General features: G+C 46.6%; 1 protein-coding gene across 1 annotated transcript; it reads right to left on the reverse strand.

Annotated features, from left to right (window-relative positions):
- Positions 1-629: 629 nt before the first annotated feature.
- LOC146756811 (zinc finger protein 2-like) lies at positions 630-2,400 on the reverse strand. The gene is made up of 4 exons (XM_085524261.1): positions 2,125-2,400; positions 1,809-1,935; positions 1,100-1,210; positions 630-994 (listed from the first exon to the last, which is right to left on the reverse strand). Exons 1-4 carry the CDS (start codon positions 2,146-2,148, stop codon positions 630-632), a joined length of 627 nt encoding a protein of 208 aa, XP_085380387.1. The 5' UTR covers positions 2,149-2,400.
- Positions 2,401-17,480: the final 15,080 nt, after the last annotated feature.

The raw sequence follows: 17,480 nt of genomic DNA on the forward strand, positions 1-17,480 counted from the left end.
TGTGTGGACACGCTGGTGCATCTTCAATTCAGAGCTGCTTTTGAAGCTCTTCCCACACTCAGGACACTTATAGGGTTTCTCTCCTGTGTGGATGCGCAGGTGGTGCTTCAAATTAGAACTGCTTATGAAGCTCTTTTCACACTCAGAGCACTTATATGGTCTCTCTCCTGTGTGGACACGCTGGTGCACCTTCAGTTCAGATCTGATTTTGAAGCTCTTCCCACACTCAGAACACTTGCAGGGTCTCTCTCCTGTGTGAATGTGATTGTGGACAGTGAGGCTGGAACTCTTTTTGAAGCTCTTCCCACAATCAGTGCACTTATATGGTCTCTCTCCTGTGTGGATGCGATAGTGGATGGTGAGGCTGGAACTGGTTTTGAAGCTCTTCCCACACTCAGGGCACTTATACGGTCGCTCTCCTGTGTGGACACGTTGGTGTATTTTGAGTTTAGAAATACCTTTCAAGCTCTTCCCACACTCAAGGCACTTGTACAGTCTCTCTCTTCTGTGGATACACTGGTGGGAAGTGAGGCTCCCACTGTCCGTAAAAGTCTTTCCACAGTCAGAGCACTCAAAGGCTCTCTCTCCTGTGTACATGCACTGCTGGCCAGTGGGGTGGAGTCTCCATTTCATGCTCTCTGCAGAATCACAGAACTCGTAATGCCCCCTGAGTGCGTGCACTGGTGGCTAGTGATGCTGGAATCCAGTTTAAAGCTTTTCTCACACTCAGTGCATGGATTCTGCTTTTTCATCTGGCACACATCCTTGCTCCTCGTTTCCTCAGGCTGCTTTGGACCTATGTTGAAGTCCACTGGGTTCCTCAGTGTCATTCCCAGATGCTTTCCCAGGGGCTTCTTGATGTGCTCACCCTGACCTTGCTGCAGGACTTCCTGGACATCCCTTCTGATTTCTTCAACAGAGATGCAATTCTGCTGCATTCCCGCTACACAATTTCTCTGCGGAACCTCCTTTGTATTTCTGATCCCATCAGCTGCTGGATGACAGAGGAAATGCAGCAATAGCACACGGTGCCCAAAATAAAACACAGGCAGAGAAGGCTCTTACAGCCCCAACATTCCCCTTCCCTCCACCACCTCACCTGGGCTGAGGTCTCCTGGCATGGCCTCAGGGCTACGCACATCTGGGATCCAGGGGTCTTCCCCTCTTTCAAGCAGGGAGATCACCACGGGCTTGGGGGCTGGAAGTGGAGCTTCAGGGAGAGAAACAGGGAACAAGAGAGCATTTCCCTCATGCTGGCACAGTGCCTGTTCAACAGTTCCACTCTGTGCCCCTCCCCAAGGAGAAACCACCATTTATGTCTAAATGACACTGTGCCTACAGCTTCCCTTGTCAAAACATTCTTTGCTCCATCTCGGAACATTGTGAAGGGATATTTTTTCTTTCAAATTAACTTTACAACAGCTTATTTGTTTTCTTACAGTCTACCAGTGGTCAAGGCATCAAAATGTTGATGGCAATTGCATGGAAAATCCTCAATTCCATAGCAGTAACCAGGAAGTAATCTGTGAGCTGGAACTGGTGGCACCAAGCAACACACAACACAAGGGCTGGTTTTCTCCCTCCTGGCTGATGCCTGCTTGCCAGCACTGACTCTGTGGCTTTGATCAGAGTGCCATGCATACTAATCCCTTCTGAAACTCATGCTTTTCAGTATCTCCTTTCTTGCTGGCACTGTGGTGTGAGTCAGTATGTAGCTGTATGGTGTTTATTCAAGGCCCGGCTTGCAGAGGCTCATTCTGCACAGCCAAAGGTGCCCTAACGAGGAGGAAAGGCAGACAAGCTCTCACCCAGTGAGGCCACACACTGGTATGTCTCCAACATCACGTCCCGGTAGAGCTCTCGTTGCACAGGGTCCAGCAGCGCCCACTCCTCCCTGCTGAAATACACGGCCACCTCCTCAAAGCTCACGGGCTCCTGCAAGCAAAGAGGCTCCTTGCTGGGAACAGCCGAGGCCCAGGCAAGCAGCTCGCACAGGACAGAACCTCACACCCCAGCTGCTTTTCTGTCCCCAGCACACACACGCTGGCTGAGGGCACCTCCCTCTACCCCTGCATTCACATCCCTGGCCCCTTGGCCTCTCCTGCCTGCTTCCCCAACCCCTACCTCAACTGGATGTGCTGCGGCCATTTGCTGCTCTCCTGCAGGCTGGGATGATCACGGCTGGAAGGCAGAAGTTGAACTGGAGCCTGCAGAGAGAAGAGAAATGGCAGGGGAGCTGTGAGGGAATGCAGCAGTCCCAGTCCCAGCTCAGCCCTTCTGCAGGGCACTGCCTGGCCTTGCAGAGGAAGACAATGAGCTGCAGCACAGGAAACAATCTGGCTCAAAGAGATGAACCGTCACAAAGCTGTCTCAGACTGGGAGGCTGAAACAACTGGTAGCTGACACTGAGTTCAACAGCTGAGACTGAGAGGGGACTTAAGACAAAGCACGGCAACGAGGCAGTCATCTTACCCCAAAAGAGGGAGCAGCCCAAGTGCCCCTCCAGCTCTGCTGCACAGCAGCGGGCTGCACCACAGGACCTGCCCTCGAGCAGGGCTGTTTCTGCAGCTCACACCTGCACAGAGATCCCTTGCAGTTTGACATCAAGACTCCTTCTCAATACAGATCTTCTGTAAGACACCCGTGGTTACTTTGGAGCTTTCATGTATTCTCTAAGGTTCTGCCTTAGAGGGACTGTGCACGTATGATTCCTTCCACACAAAGCCTTGACCAAGCTTGGGACTAGGAGAGGATCCAGCAACATCCTAGCTCCTTACCTCTGTGGACTGAAGACATGAGAAAAAAAGGGGAACTACTCTGAGCCTCGTGACTCAATGGGAGGGCCTCCTGTAGGTGTGTGTGTAACCCTACCCTCCATGCAGTAAATAACCAAGTGTATCCAGCCACCTCCGATCCTGTTGTGTCACTGTTAAATCACTACAGCATATCCCTATTATATCAACCAATATAGTCCTGCTTCTCCCTTAGGAGTGTATGCTGTGTTTGGATCCACTTGTGACCAATGGGCAAAGTCTGCAGGATGGCAAGAAGGGAAACAAACCGATGACAAGAGACATGAAGCGCATCCCAAATTCTTCTGTGAATGTTCTCGTGGCAACTGCTGTAGTTGAGCGGCAAGCAGAGGTCACTGGGGGCAGTAATAGGATGCAAAATGGGAAAGGTGTTATCAGCATCGTGTCGGGTTTGGAAGTGACATATGAAGCAAAGGAGAACTGCACCGGTCCTCCCAGAATCAAAAGCGACTGATATAGCACAATATTTCTGCTGCACTACGCGGTGCAAGTTGTGCAGGTAATGCTTATTCACACAATAAACGAAGACCTCCCCGAGTCGCCTACAATCCTTTAGGCCACACATCCTCCACCTGTAGGGTTTGGCTCCAAACAGATGCAAAACTGCACCCATAGCACTAATTAAAGGCACTGCCTCTACACAGTTAAGGCAAACAGAGGCAGCAGAATGACGGCTTATTGCCTGCCCTAGCTGCAGTTAAGGAAACTGAAGAGTGATACAGAAGGAATGGGAAACGGGAGTTTTATTGGAGGTCTGAGTGGTGAAGGAAGTTGAGGACATACAACAAGGACAGCCTGTGCCAACTGGGGGACCTTTTGATTGACTGCAAGCATGCCTAAAGGGGACGGCTACCCAGGAAAGAGATGCAGAAATACTGTTAGAAAACGGTATGGCCATCCAACCATCCAGCAGGAGGTGCAGAAAAGCACCTGTTTCATGGAAGAACACCATGAATGCAGCCCCCAACACTCAAACACAGCAAGCCTGCTGGAGCACCACCTCCACAGATCCGTGAGGGAACACCTGGTGGCAAATGGATTAAATCCTCTGGCAGATGTCCGTACATCCTCTCAGGAGTGGAAGTAGCCCTGGGCTTGCTGAAATCAAGCAAGCCCTCAGAAAAGGGTTGGGAAAAGTACTCTGTAAAGGTGACTGATGTAGTTCTCAAAACCACCTACTGCTGATGTTACCTAAAAGTGGTGATGGCTCACATTCCTCAGGTAAGGAAGTGCAAAACGGCGAGGAGTCAACTGGATGGTTCACACTTCTCAAATAAATAGGATGGCTTACTTAAACACAACAATAAATCAACAAAACATCCAACCACATGGAGATTATTTTTCCATCTCCTGAGAAGAGAGAGTATCTGACAGCACTGCAGCCAAACCAGCCTGTGACGGTCACAGCCACCACCAGCCGATGCTGTGCCGGGAATTTTAACTGAACCGTGAAGGCAACTTATCGAATAGCAGCAGTGCTAAACAGAACAATTAAGGCAATAAACAACCACGTGGTTACAACAGCCTTGTTAAGCAGTTGTTAGAGCACTCCAGGACACCTGCATGATATCAATAAATTCATTCCTCCCTCCCTCTTCAGCCGAGCACGCAGACTGCGCTCACTGCCAGGGGACGCTCTCAGCACCGCATGCCCTTTGCAGAAGGCACCTGGGCTGTGCTTTACTGACCTGCTGCTGCTCGGCCGTGTTCTCAACGCGTGCTCCAGTCAGCCCACAGGCTGCCAGCTTCTCATCGTCTGTTCCAGAGCCCAGTGCCGGAGCTGCTGCAGATGCTGAACGTGCTCAGGGCCCGCAGCTGTGTGCTCAAGGCATCTGCAGCTGCCGGGACAGCCTGAACAAAAGCCTTGCCAGGGGTTTGCACAACCCCAGCTGAGCCATCAGGCAAGCGCTCAGCAAACAAAAGGTAACGCCATTTCAAGGGTCGCCAGAGGCACGTGTTGCCCGCAGGGTCCCCAAAGAGAAGCTGGGGGCTGCCGGGGAGGAGGAGCAGGGCGAGTGCAAATTTCCACTTGGAGGCTTCACATTAAGACACTCCAAAGGAGGCATCGGGGGGTTTAAAGCTTCCGTCAATCCACGCGTGCAGAGCTACAGAGCGAGGCCGTCTCATGTCTCCCGTGGCCCAGAGGAAGAACTGCAGCCCCTGCTGCGCTGTGTTACAGAGATCCAACCGGGCAGCAGAGCACGCTGACCTCCTCTGCTCCCTTCCTCACTGTCCCAGCTCCCAGCCCGTTCCCGTGCCCCTCGGAGACCTGCCCGGGCTGCATGAACTGCTGCCCTGGTTGCAGCCCGTCTGGGCCAGCAAACCTGCTGCGCTGAGCGGGAGCTGGAGCCGGGACCAGGGTCCCGCCTGGGGTACGGCAGTGCGGGTTCCGCCCCGTCCGGGGCCGCTCCCCGCTTCTCTCCCGGTGCTGCTGGCAGGGGGCAGGAAGCGTGCGCTCCTCTGCACGAGCCACGAAGGGCACCTACCTTGGGTGCGGAGCAGGCTGCTCCCAGCTCTGGTGCAGGTAGCCGGGCTCCTCGGAGTCGCGTAGAGCAGAGGACGCCGAGTGCCCTCAGCCCGGAGCTGGCCGCAGGACGGCCTTGGTGCACCTCCTGCCCCCGCGGTGCTGCCCGGATGGCTTCCAGCCAGGCTCTCGCCTCTTCCGCACAGGCTCAGGAAGGCAGGAATTCCCACAACGATCACGCCCAGAGCTCGTTTTCATGGCTGTATTGGCAGTAACTATGCTGGTATTAACAAGGATAGCAATTACAAGCAAAATGGTAGAAATACAGAAGACATAAGGAAAAGGGAACTCACCAGAGCCGAGGCGATCCTCCCTGGTGAGCGATCTCCAAGAGATGCTGCCTCAGTGAGGGTCAGCCCTTAAATGAGGTCTCAGAGGAGGTGGAGTTGAACTCCACCCCTCCAGGGAGCACAGCTACATAACTTTCACCTGTGCTCCCACAGCTGACCCCACACTTGCCTCAGCTGATCAATCAGTGGTTCACATTGTGATCTCCCATACACTCCACCCCTTCACAACGTGAACCAATGATTAGGTGAGTTCCCCTTATTACAGAGACCCAATCACGACGCTGATACAATCTCCCATCGCATTAGATGTTGATATTATTCAAATGATGATGATTGGATGGGTGTTTATGATCTTCCATGGGCCAGTGCTTGATAGATGTTACCGGAGACAAATCATCTTGAAGTGCAGGTCCGTCTGCGTTTCATCAGTCCAGAGTAATGGTCCTAGAGGCTTAGAATCAATCTTAAGGGGAGTAATATAGATGTTTCAAGGGTACTAGGAGGGGAAGATCCACCCTCCAGGGCAAGATACAGGCCGTATTCTTATCTTGGGTCAATACTTCTGCTTGTACTGGATTATGTCCCGGCCTCCGATACCATACCCTCTGGCCAGATATCTGTGGCTGTATAACTATATCTGGCACCAGAGGAGGAGTCTTGATCTGCCATAGGGACATAATAGGTGTTCCTTTAGCAATAAAGGCCAGAGTATTGACCACGATGTCAGTAGGCCATGTACCTATCACCAAGGGGGTGACTGAACCTCCCACCTCCAATAATCTCCCCCAAGGTGCAAGTAGGCCACACCATTTGGGTCCTACCTGCACCTTCCAAGGCCAATTTATCTTATGGATTCCCGGTTCTAAATTCTCAGGGGCAGGGAGCAGAAGATTATTTTCAGTACCAACCTGCGGTTTTACCTTATTATCGGTGCCTGTAATTTGGATCCTAAGAGGGGAGGCCCATATAGTTTGTAACATTTTCAGGGCACTGGGTCTGCCATCCCGAGGTCTTTCATTCAGGTCCCGCAAGGTTTCATATAATCTTTTTGTCCACCCCTGCAGGGACTGAGAGTCTGTCTTCAGGGCAGCCTTAAGGATACCATTATAACGTTCAATAAGGCCTGCCCCTGTTGGATTATATGGCAGGTGGAATCGCCATTCAATGTTGTTTTCTTCTGCCCAGCGCTGTATCATCGCTCCAGTGAAGTGAGTCCCTTGGTCACTCTCGATAACTTGAGGTGTCCCGTATGCAGACATCAGTTTAGTAAGTGCCTTAATTGTGTATGCTTGATTTGCCTTTAGTACAGGATAGGCTTGCAGCAGTCCACTTACAGTGTCAACGCAGGTCAGGGCATATCTCGCCCCCTCAGACCGAGGGAGGGGCCCAATGTAGTCGACCTGCCATCTCTGAAGAGGACTATATCCTCTAGCAATGTGGGATGTTGTTTCAGGCAACGGTCTCGGTCTCATCTTTGAGCAAGCATCGCAATCCTGACATGCTTGAACGATATCAGATAGTTGTACAGGCAGCCCCCATGCTTTAGCAGCTGCCCACATTATCTTCTGTCCAGCATGCCGTAGCTTCTGATGTAACCAACGGGCAATATTTTCAGATTGTGAATTCTCAATCCATCGGATTCGGGCCAGTGTGTCAGCTTCATCATTTCCTGGTGACTGCAAGGGTTGATGACCAGAGACATGGTAGACACATACTGTCCTGTGTTTGACCGTATTCCAAATGTCTACCCACATGTCTTTACCCCAAATCGGTCGGGTGTGGATAGTCCATTCCTGGGTAGCCCATTGCGTAATCCACAGAGTGAGCCCCCGGTACACAGCCCAACTATCTGTACAGATGTTCAGGACGCCGTCACCAGGTTCTTTAGTTATAACCATCCACACGGCTTGCAATTCTGCCCATTGGCTGCTTTGACTATCCCCCTCATCAAACCAGATGGTCTCAGTAGAGGGATGGTATGCTATTGCTCGCCACTTGCTCGGGTTGCCTCTGCTGGACCCATCCGTATACCAGGCATCTTCAGGAATAGGATATCTTCCTTCCTGAACGGGACTCTTCTCTGGTGGAGCAACCATCGGTTCTTTTGATGTATCACTGTGATACGTCACTGGGCCTAGGATCTTCTGTAGTTCTTCTTTAAGTGGAGATGAAGACAGACTGCTTCTCTGGCTTAGATAGGCGACCCATCGTGCCACCGTTTGTGCTTGGGCCACCCCCGTCTTAGGAAGGTGAGTCAAATCTCTCACCCACCCCTGGATTGGTAATGAAGTCTTAACTATGACCTCTGCTGTTTGCGTTATCGGCTCTACTGCTTGTAATGCCGAATAGGCAGCCAATAACTGTTTCTCAATCATGCTATATCGTTCTTCTGCTCCGTGCCAAACCTGAGACCAGAATCCAATGGGGGTTCGAACAGAACTCTGGCGTTGCCACAGGCCCCAGCCAAAACCATCTTGAGTAACATGAACATCTAGTTCAGCTGGGAGGGTCGGATCAAATATACCCAATGCCTGAGCTTGTTTAACTGCCAGTTTTGCCTGTTGGAAAGCATCCTGTTCTATCTTTCCCCAATTCCATGATTGACCCTTCTTTGTAAGCTTATATAATGGCCTTAATAGCTGAGCTAAATGAGGTATAAAGGAGCGCCAATACCCCAATATACCCAAAAAATCTTGCAATTGTTTTGATGTTGTAGGGACTGGAAACGCTTGGACTTTATCTACTACCGCACTGGGTAGTACTTTGGTTTTCCCGGACCAAATTACTCCCAGGAATTTTACAGATAGCCCCGGACCTTGCACCTTCTGTGGGTTTATAGCCCACCCTCTTTTCTGCAGGTAAGCTATCAACAAATCTGCTGCTTGTCTCACCGCCTCTAACGAATCGGATGTTAACAGGAGGTCATCAATATAATGATATAAATTGACATTATTTGGCTTTTCCCACTTAGCCAGATCATGTGCCACCAAATTATGACAAAAAGTGGGCGAATGTACGTACCCTTGGGGTAGGACCTGGAAAGTCCATTGCCTCCCTTCCCATGTAAATGCAAACTGATCTTGCGATTCTTCACTGATTGGAATACTGAAGAATGCATTCGCCAAATCCAAGACACAGTGATATGTTTTGATTTCCCTGCTTAGTGTGTCCATTAGGGAGGCAATATTGGGTACAGCCGCATGAACAGGTGGCGTGACCTTATTTAATTCCCTATAGTCTACTGTCATCCTCCATGTTCCATCCGGTTTTCGCACTGGCCATATTGGGGAGTTATATGGGCTATGTGCAGGCCTTATAATACCCACTCTTTCTAATTCCTGCACCGTCTTTGTTATTTCATCCTGCCCACCCGGGAGTCTGTACTGTTTCACATTAGTAATCCGGCGTGGCTTCGGCAAACAAATAGGCTCATGTTTTGCATGGCCTCTCAATATTGTCTGGATTGCCCGGATACTAATGCATCTCTGCTGCAATCGGAACTCTCCCACTGTTGTATGGAGAGTCAGACCCCACAGGATATCAATTCCTAATATATACTCTGGAATTGGGGCAATGGATACCTTGTACTCTCGTGGTGGAAGATGCCCGACCCCCAATTTTACCCAGGTTTGGGTGACCGGAATGGTTTGTCCCCCAAAACCTCCAATCATCACTCTATTACCTTTAAATTTAGTTGGGTCTCCATATATTATAGATGTCTCTGCCCCGGTATCAACTAGGGCCATAACCTTCTGTATATTCTTTCGGGACCAGTATATCGTCAGTTCCACATAGGGCCTCCGGTCCCGTCTAGAGGCCCTAGGGGGACTGACATCCCTCGTCAAGCCATGAACTGAGCCAGATTCAAGTCTTTTACCTCCGATACCTCCGGTGTCGTAACCCGAGGCACCTGAGGTGGCTTCTTTTTCCTATTTGGAACTATAAAATCTTCTAAATTCCATGTTGTTGTTGGTCGCCGCTCTATAAATCTTATCCCTGGCCTTTTGGGTTTATTCTGAAATTTTTGTTCATCCTTCAGTTGCTTCCACAACTGAAGGAGAACCTGATTGGGCTGCCCATCAATTTTTGAAAACTGAACGCCTGCCCGGAGCAGATCATTAAACATTTGTTTCCGGGATACCCTAACAGGTCCTGCCCGAGAAGTTCGCGGGGCCGATCTTCTGGCTCGCACTATTGGAAAAGCCTCGGCATCCTCAATCACCCTGATATTGCGCTTAGCTCGTAAACGCTCAGTTTCTCCGAGGTCTGCTACCAATTGGGCGGCTTGTTGGACTACTGCCTCTGCGGATACTACTGGATTAAGTATGGAAACCAAGGTTCCATACATATGAGAGGGTGCTTGCTGTAAAATTAGGTCCCTCATTCCCGCAGAAAATTTAACCATATCAGGGCTATCGAATGTGTCTTCGTAGATAGCCTCTCTCATACCTAATTCGCGTATATAATTTTGAAGGTCTTCCATAGAAGACCACATCCCTGTGTTTACTGGCATGTCAGTTTTATTTGTCCACACCATGCGGCAAGCAGCCATTATCCATTCTACAATTGAATGGTTTTCTTCAGGGAACTGAGTCCCAGCATACAGTCTCTGCCGAAGGGCAGGATGTACTGTTATTGTGGCCAACTTAGATACTTCGGGGCCACTAACCAGTACACTATCTGCCCCTGAATCCCATAACCGTAATAACCAAGCCGGAACACTTTCCCTTGGCCTTTGCCTAAATCGTTGCACTAGGTCCATGAGTTCAGTAGGCGTATATGGACGGGCTGTTACATGTAAAACAGATTCGGCAGGGGGCCATTGATCAGGAGGCACTCCTGCTGGTCGATCTTGAATTTTCTTTGTTTTTTGAGTTATTACTGGACGGACTTCTAGTGAGTCCGTCTCAGATGGTTTTTCTAGATCAGATTTAGTGATCTTATTTTGATTCATTTCTTCAGGATCCTGATCGTCATTAAATGAAATGTATCTAATTTGAGGGTTGGAGGAAGAAAATGACGGTTTTTTTCCTGTCAATAGATTGATCTCACCCTCCAATTTTTCAATACGGGCCTTTAACAATTCATTTTCATGTGCAATGTTGTTTGATTTTATCTCTGCCCGATTTAAGGCATTTAATAATGGCCAGGCTGCCATAGATGCAGCCATTCGCTTTTCTTTTGTAATTAAGATATCTTTTTGTAGTCCTAGAAAGTAATCAGTCAGACAATAGGCGTCCATGTTATTTGGTACTCTTAAAGGGCCCCATTGTTCAATAATTGTTGCTAATTGGTAATATGGGGACGCCTCAAAACCTGGAATTTGTCCAGGAAGGCATGTCCCTAAGGGGGTGGTCTTCTCCCCCTTGTACCAATTAAAGATTTTCCACACAAAGGACACTTTTTTTCCTTATATTTCTAGATGCCAAGTCAGTGGCTCCTGCCTGGCTCGCCAAATGTATTGGCAGTAACTATGCTGGTATTAACAAGGATAGCAATTACAAGCAAAATGGTAGAAATACAGAAGATATAAGGAAAAGGGAACTCACCAGAGCTGAGGCGATCCTCCCTGGTGAGCGATCTCCAAGAGATGCTGCCTCAGTGAGGGTCAGCCCTTAAATGAGGTCTCAGAGGAGGTGGAGTTGAACTCCACCCCTCCAGGGAGCACAGCTACATAACTTTCACCTGTGCTCCCACAGCTGACCCCACACTTGCCTCAGCTGATCAATCAGTGGTTCACATTGTGATCTCCCATACATGGCACATCTGCCCCCGGGGGATGGCGATGGGAAGGGGTGCGGGGGAGGAGGGAGGGAGGAATGGGGGCTGTGTTTTGTTACGCTAATGAAGCATCGCTTTCTGCCGGCTCTCTTTGCTTCCTTCGGTGGGGACATTCGCACACCCTTGTGGTCAGTCATCCCTCCTTTGCTGTCCTGGCGTTCCTGTTACTGCTCTCCCCCACGAGTATGTCCCAGCAAGAGGCAGTCTCCGGTACAGCACCAGAGGACATTCTGTGTTGAACAGAACTCTTGCAATGGAACCGAGCTGTGGCTAGGAGCTTTACCCAGAAGCTGCTGTAAGAATACGACTTTCCCCAGATCCTTGTCTAAGGGTCCTAATAAGTCTTCTGTGCAGCGATACCTTGCGGTTCTGTGTGGGTTTGTGGTCCGTATGGCTGGCCATACCTACCCTTGAGTTGCACCGGGCAGTGTACTTGGGAGTGACCTCACTGGAAGGAAAGCAGTGTGCAAACTGCAGTGGGAAATTGCATTTAGGAAAGCAGGATATTGAGGTTCGTTTTCTGGTGGATATGGGTGCTTCTTACTACCCATAGATGGTTTTGTAACAGTAGTAGATGCTACTGCCCAACGGGAAAAGGTTTCCTTTTTTTGGATTAATTAAACATAAGCTAAGAAAACAAGCAGGAATACAGAAATTCTTGTACCTGCCGGGTTACTCTGGCAAGAAATTGAATAAAACTGGAGCTAAGAGTGCAACAATATTGACTGATTAAAAACTGTAACTCTGGCTTTAACACAAACTGGGCAAAATAATGTTGTACCCCCAGGAGTTACAGCAATCTCAAATATGATACACTTAGTGGTGTGGGCATCAGGGCCAAAAATGAAGCCCTAAATAGAAGTTAAAAGCAAGAGCTTGCCTAGTCAGGGTAAAGCGGTGCCCTTTGAGGCTATGGGACTGTAGGAGGATAAAAGAAATAATAGGTAACTTTTTGGAGTTTGGATTCCAATTTTGATAGCAAGTGCTGTAGTTTGGTACAAGACTTGAGGGCAAGTACTAGAATAGTTGAATGGATACACTCAGTGGTGGCAAATCCATGCACTTTATTAACCAAGTTAAGGAACAAAAAGATTAAGTTTACCTTCTGGATTTGAGGGATGTCTCTTCTGCCTGGTTTGGCCAAAGGAAGCCTAAGGTTATTTGCCTTTGAAAAGGAAAGCCCTGATATGGGGAGAAGAGTCTCAGTTAACCTGGACAGTGTTACCCAGGGTTGTGAGAACAGCTGAATGATGGTCAACTCATGAGCCTGAGATCTGGGATCCTCCATTCTAGGGTGGAACTTTACTGCAGCACGTGGCTGCCACAGCAACAAAAGATAGTGTTGTACAATAGACTGAGAGTTTGCTGAGTTTCTTGGTTTACAGAAAGCACAAATAACTCAACAGCAAGTGACATATTTGGGAAATGAGATTACAGCTGGACTTTGAACCTTAAGGACTGCCAGGAAAGAAGTCATCTGCCAAACCCCTGAGCTGCAAATTGCCAAGGAAGTGAGTAAGGGATGGCCAGGGTGCCTGAGGGCTGTGGCCGCACTGGTACTTGTGGGAATACAAGAAAAGCTGTTCAGAGCAGCAGCTGTGGAGCAAGATAAACAGCATGAGAACCAAGGACACCTCTGCAAGGAGAAGAAGGGTCTCACAGCTCTGATTGGATACGTGCCTGCATGGACAGTTGAAAAGGGTTCTGTAGAATGCTCTGTTGACATGTAAAGGTGTTTGGGAAAGTTGTAAGGGCGGACGGGAAAGTTAGAAAATAACAACATGTGAAGGTATATAAGGGATGTGAGAACTTGTAATAAATGATTTGGATCGTTCACATCTGAGTCCGTGCCTCAAACGCTGCAAACGTGGTGGTGATAGGTTGATGGTTGGACTTGGTCTTAGAGGTATTTCCAACCGTAATGATTTTTTTATTCTATGAGGGTTAAGGACTCCAGGACAGTATCAGTGAATACTTCATTCATGGCTTGAAAGCTGAAGCTTGAAGCTGCTGAGGTTGAATGAGGAAGAGTATGTCCTTTGATGTGGTTGAAAAGTGATCTTGAACAGACTTTCTCAACAGGATACTCTTTGGTTGGGACAAATACAGAGGAGTGTATTTGTGATTTTTCTTGCGCAGGGTCAGTGATCACTGTCTGCACAACAGTTTTAGGAAACAAGAAAAGAGAAACAAAAAAAAAACTGCACGGGACCTAAGTAAAATGAATTCTTAATGACTGACTGTGCTAGTGAAACATATTGAGTAGCTTGAAGCTTAAGACAAAGGAGTTAATTGCTTTGTTGTATGTGACTATATGAAGGGTTGCTGTAAAGAAGAATAGTAAACTTGTTATATGGCAAACAGGCTATGAACTAGTGGTTGTATCAGTTAGGAAGATTCGTGTTAGTTACTGCCTTTGAGTAGTAAAACTTGTAGAGCTTGGGAAGAATAGGTTGGAAAAGCTACAGAATTTTCATCAGTAACAGCTTAGACATATATTGGGGTTAGTCTAGTTATGGATTTTATTGCTGTAAGACATGAGGGACGGGCAAAATGACTTGTTCCTAGTCCCTCCCAGTGCTGTTATTCTGTGCTGCTTGTGTGTTTTCAGAAATCTATGTATTACTTACTATTGTGCCTTTGTTCTTTAGTTGTCATTAGTTGTGGCAGGGGTGACAGCCCTTTCTTCACTCTGTTTCCCTACTGTAGAATTAGGAAATTTACAAAGAGGAAAAATGTGAATAGTCAGGAATATTTTGGAAAGTGTTTCCACTGTTAAACACTTCAGAATTTCTCAGAAATTCTGCTTCCCAGCTGTAAAGAAAAGGCTTGTGCATAATTTCAAAGGGTTGAGAATACTTAATCCTGAAATTGTTTATTGGTTTTTTACTCTGTTTTGGCCTTGTACTTTGTCTCCAGTAGTACGTAGTTGGCACTCAGAAGTAATTTGATTCAGCTTGTCCTTCTGCACTGTTTGCTTTCTGTTCCGTTGTGCTGCTTTGCCTGTGGAGTCCTCTAGTCTGAGATCTGTTGTCTCACCTTGCCTGAATTCTGCCTCAACTGAATAGACATAGATTCAAAACCTGTGTTGCATTATTTTCTGGTTTCAGAAGTGTCCAGTCTTTTACTAGATAGACTTTCCTGGTTTTGAGTAACTTGCAAAACTGATAGTATTCCTGCCTGCTTCCCAAGAGTCTCTGTTTTTCAGACAAGGTTATGTTAACAAATCCATGAAACCCCAATAGAAATTCTGGACTCTTTGCTGTGTGTCTACTTGCATCTTCTGCTTTCTGCCCTTGTCTTTGTGATGTCTTCGTTTTGCACATCCTCTTTATTTGTCTTACTTGAGTAAATGAATCCATCTGTCACAATCTTCTCACCTGGATGTCTGAAAGTTCTCTTCCCGGCAGGGGAATTATTTCACTGTTTACCTCTTAACTTTTGTCCTTCCATTTCCTTCTCTGTTCCTTTGGTTTTATTTGCTGCAACGCTTCCTCCTCTTTATTTTCAGGAGTACTTCTAATCTCTTAACATGAACTGTGTGTTCCTGTACTTCAGGTTCTCTTCAAAGATTTTTTCCATATCTCTTCTTTGATTTTGATTAATGTTAACTGTTGAGATTTTTCTGGATGTATTCCCAAGACTCAGTCTGAGGTTTAAAATCCATCCAGTAGTACTACTGAATTCAAGTCTGCAATTCAGAATTGCATCGTTTGTAGAGCAGGGCCTTTTTAGAATTGAATTCAGTGGGATGTGAACAGAAGACTCAGGACAGCAGGGTCTGTTTTAGTTGGATAAGGCTTTTGGTTAACTCTTCTCATTCCTGTAGATATGGATATATCTTGTTTCATCTACATGCAAAACTTTGTAGTGTAATCAGTTACATAAAAATACATTCTCTTCCCTTCCTGTGTTTCTGGAAAATGCTCATGAAGATTTCTGTTTGATTGTTTTCAGAGTTGTGGGTTATACTGCTTTCTTTTAATTGGCTTGCTATGACAAATATAAAGCCTGTTCTTTTCAGCCTTTAGTTTACTAGCTATTAACAACAGAATATTTACAGTGAAAAAGATCTAAGGGGATAAACACATTATATTTTAGCACCTCAACATTTGCAAAAAATAAATGGACAAAACCACCTCCCTTCCCACTACAGCACTTATCTGGCAGAACTGGTTGGATTGCTTCTGTTGTTCTCTTAGCTCTTGGGGCTGTTGTTTTGCCACTCATAGAACTGCTTCCCATGAGTTTATGTTGTGTTTACACTGGAGGGGTTGAGAAGCAGCTGAAACTGTCAGCTTCATTCTTGTCCTGCATCCCACTGAATGTGAGCTGTGTATGAACTCAATAAGCAAATACGATTTTTGGTATTGCATTAAGTATATTCCTGTGTTGTGCTCTGGTGGTATGTAACTGTTCAGGCTTTGACATTATTAATGGAAGCATGCCTGACTTCAGCATGTGCAAGGCTTAATCATGAGCATCTAACCCATCTTTTAACAATGAGGCAGAGTTCAAGTAGATTTGCAGGTGATCAGTTGTGCCAGACAAAACTGAATTCCTTCTTTGATAGAATGACCAATTCCTTTTTTCCTCCAGACAAAGAGAAGAGATGTAGACCCGTATGTCATACTTTACTTGTGCTCTTGAGGCTGTGCCAGACAGTAAACAGCTAATTCATGTAAAAGAGATGATCGTTGCGAGAGTTGGTGTTTACTGAAGGAAACAACTGCTTGTGGTTCTTTTTTTTATTTAGGGCAACCACCTCAAAAGCCATAAGCAACAACAAAAATTCCTACAGGAGTGATTGGAACAAGAGATGTTGACAATAAGGGGATTTTCCAAGGGCTCAAATTGAGGGCTAGTCTTGCACTGTTTGCAGTAATGACCTTGGCACCAAAAACTCATTGGGATTTTCTTATGAGAATTTGTGGTGTGTTGTCAGTAGGTGACAACTGAGGAAACGCATGTGCAGCAGAACACATGCGTTTGGGACATGGTACAGATACAGAAAAACCAGTGAGACTGGGCATGTCAAGGCCAATAACAACCCTCCTGGGAGACAGTAGAAATCCTTATCGTTGCAGCATGAATAACTGGAGAGAAGTGAACATGAGAGTGGAAGATGTATAGGGAAAGATATTCTGTGGAGAATAAGCTGCAATTAAGGCATTGTACAATGTTCTTCCAGCTGGAATATTACTTGCAGTTCTGGCTACTATATTCAAGAAACATTGATTGAAGCTGCCTGGAATTCAATGAAGGGAATATTATGGGAATAAAGAGCCTGTTATGAAAGGACAGTAGAGAAGTTTTTCAGTCTGTGGATAAGAACTAATGGATGGATAAAATAAATGTAAATGAATGGAAAAGCTCTTGCCTCTTAAGGTGGGATCCTGGAAGAGACTCTGTGGTCATTTGTCAGTGTGTTTTCCCCCAACTCTTTCTGTACAGGGAGTGATATTGTTTAAACCTACCTTTATAAATGAATCAGTTGGGTATCTTACATGAGTTATTGCCTTTGTTTATAAACAGTATTGGACAGTATTGATTTATGTAATTGAAAATGAAAAATCATCGTTATGAAGATTTTGTTTGGGACCTGAGCAAGGTCAGTTGAGCTCCCAACACGCTGTGGAAGAAAACTTGTTTTTATTCTTGTGAATTGTTTTTTTAATCTCTAATGTTGTTCTGGAAACACTGTTACATCCCTAAAAGGCAGCAGCATATTTAAATTATCCCAGTAATGAATAATAATATACAGTAAGGAATAATAATAGTTTCATGATAAGTGTTAAAATTTTCACTGATAGTTTAAAAAAAGGAAATGCTATTTGTCAGATGTCAAAAACAGGATAATTTACCAAATGCAGAAATTTAGGATTTAGTGAAATTAATTCAGGTGTAAGAATATTGGTGGCCTGTATTTGACTCCTGCATAGTTTGCAAGGTTCTTGCACATAAAACCTAGTTTTGTGGTATTTTTGCTTCTAATTCTACCCTCTTGTTAGCAATTTGTGGGTCAGACTGGGTCACATCACACTTCATTTCAGTTTTCAGTTCCTTCTTACT

This window comes from Coturnix japonica, chromosome 26 (genome assembly GCF_054131305.1).
Source record: "Coturnix japonica strain WE chromosome 26, WE-NBRP24, whole genome shotgun sequence".
Lineage (NCBI taxonomy): Eukaryota > Metazoa > Chordata > Aves > Galliformes > Phasianidae > Coturnix > Coturnix japonica.

Bases quoted from the DNA above. Each gene is read 5' to 3' on its own strand.
- LOC146756811 (XM_085524261.1), bottom strand. From the start codon at position 2,148: ATGGCCGCAGCACATCCAGTTGAG. The intron at 1,936-2,124 runs GTAGGGGTTGGG...CTTTGCTTGCAG, and splicing joins CCGCAGCACATCCAGTTGAG to GAGCCCGTGAGCTTTGAGGA. The intron at 1,211-1,808 runs GTGAGAGCTTGT...CTCTCCCTGAAG, and splicing joins CCAGTGTGTGGCCTCACTGG to CTCCACTTCCAGCCCCCAAG.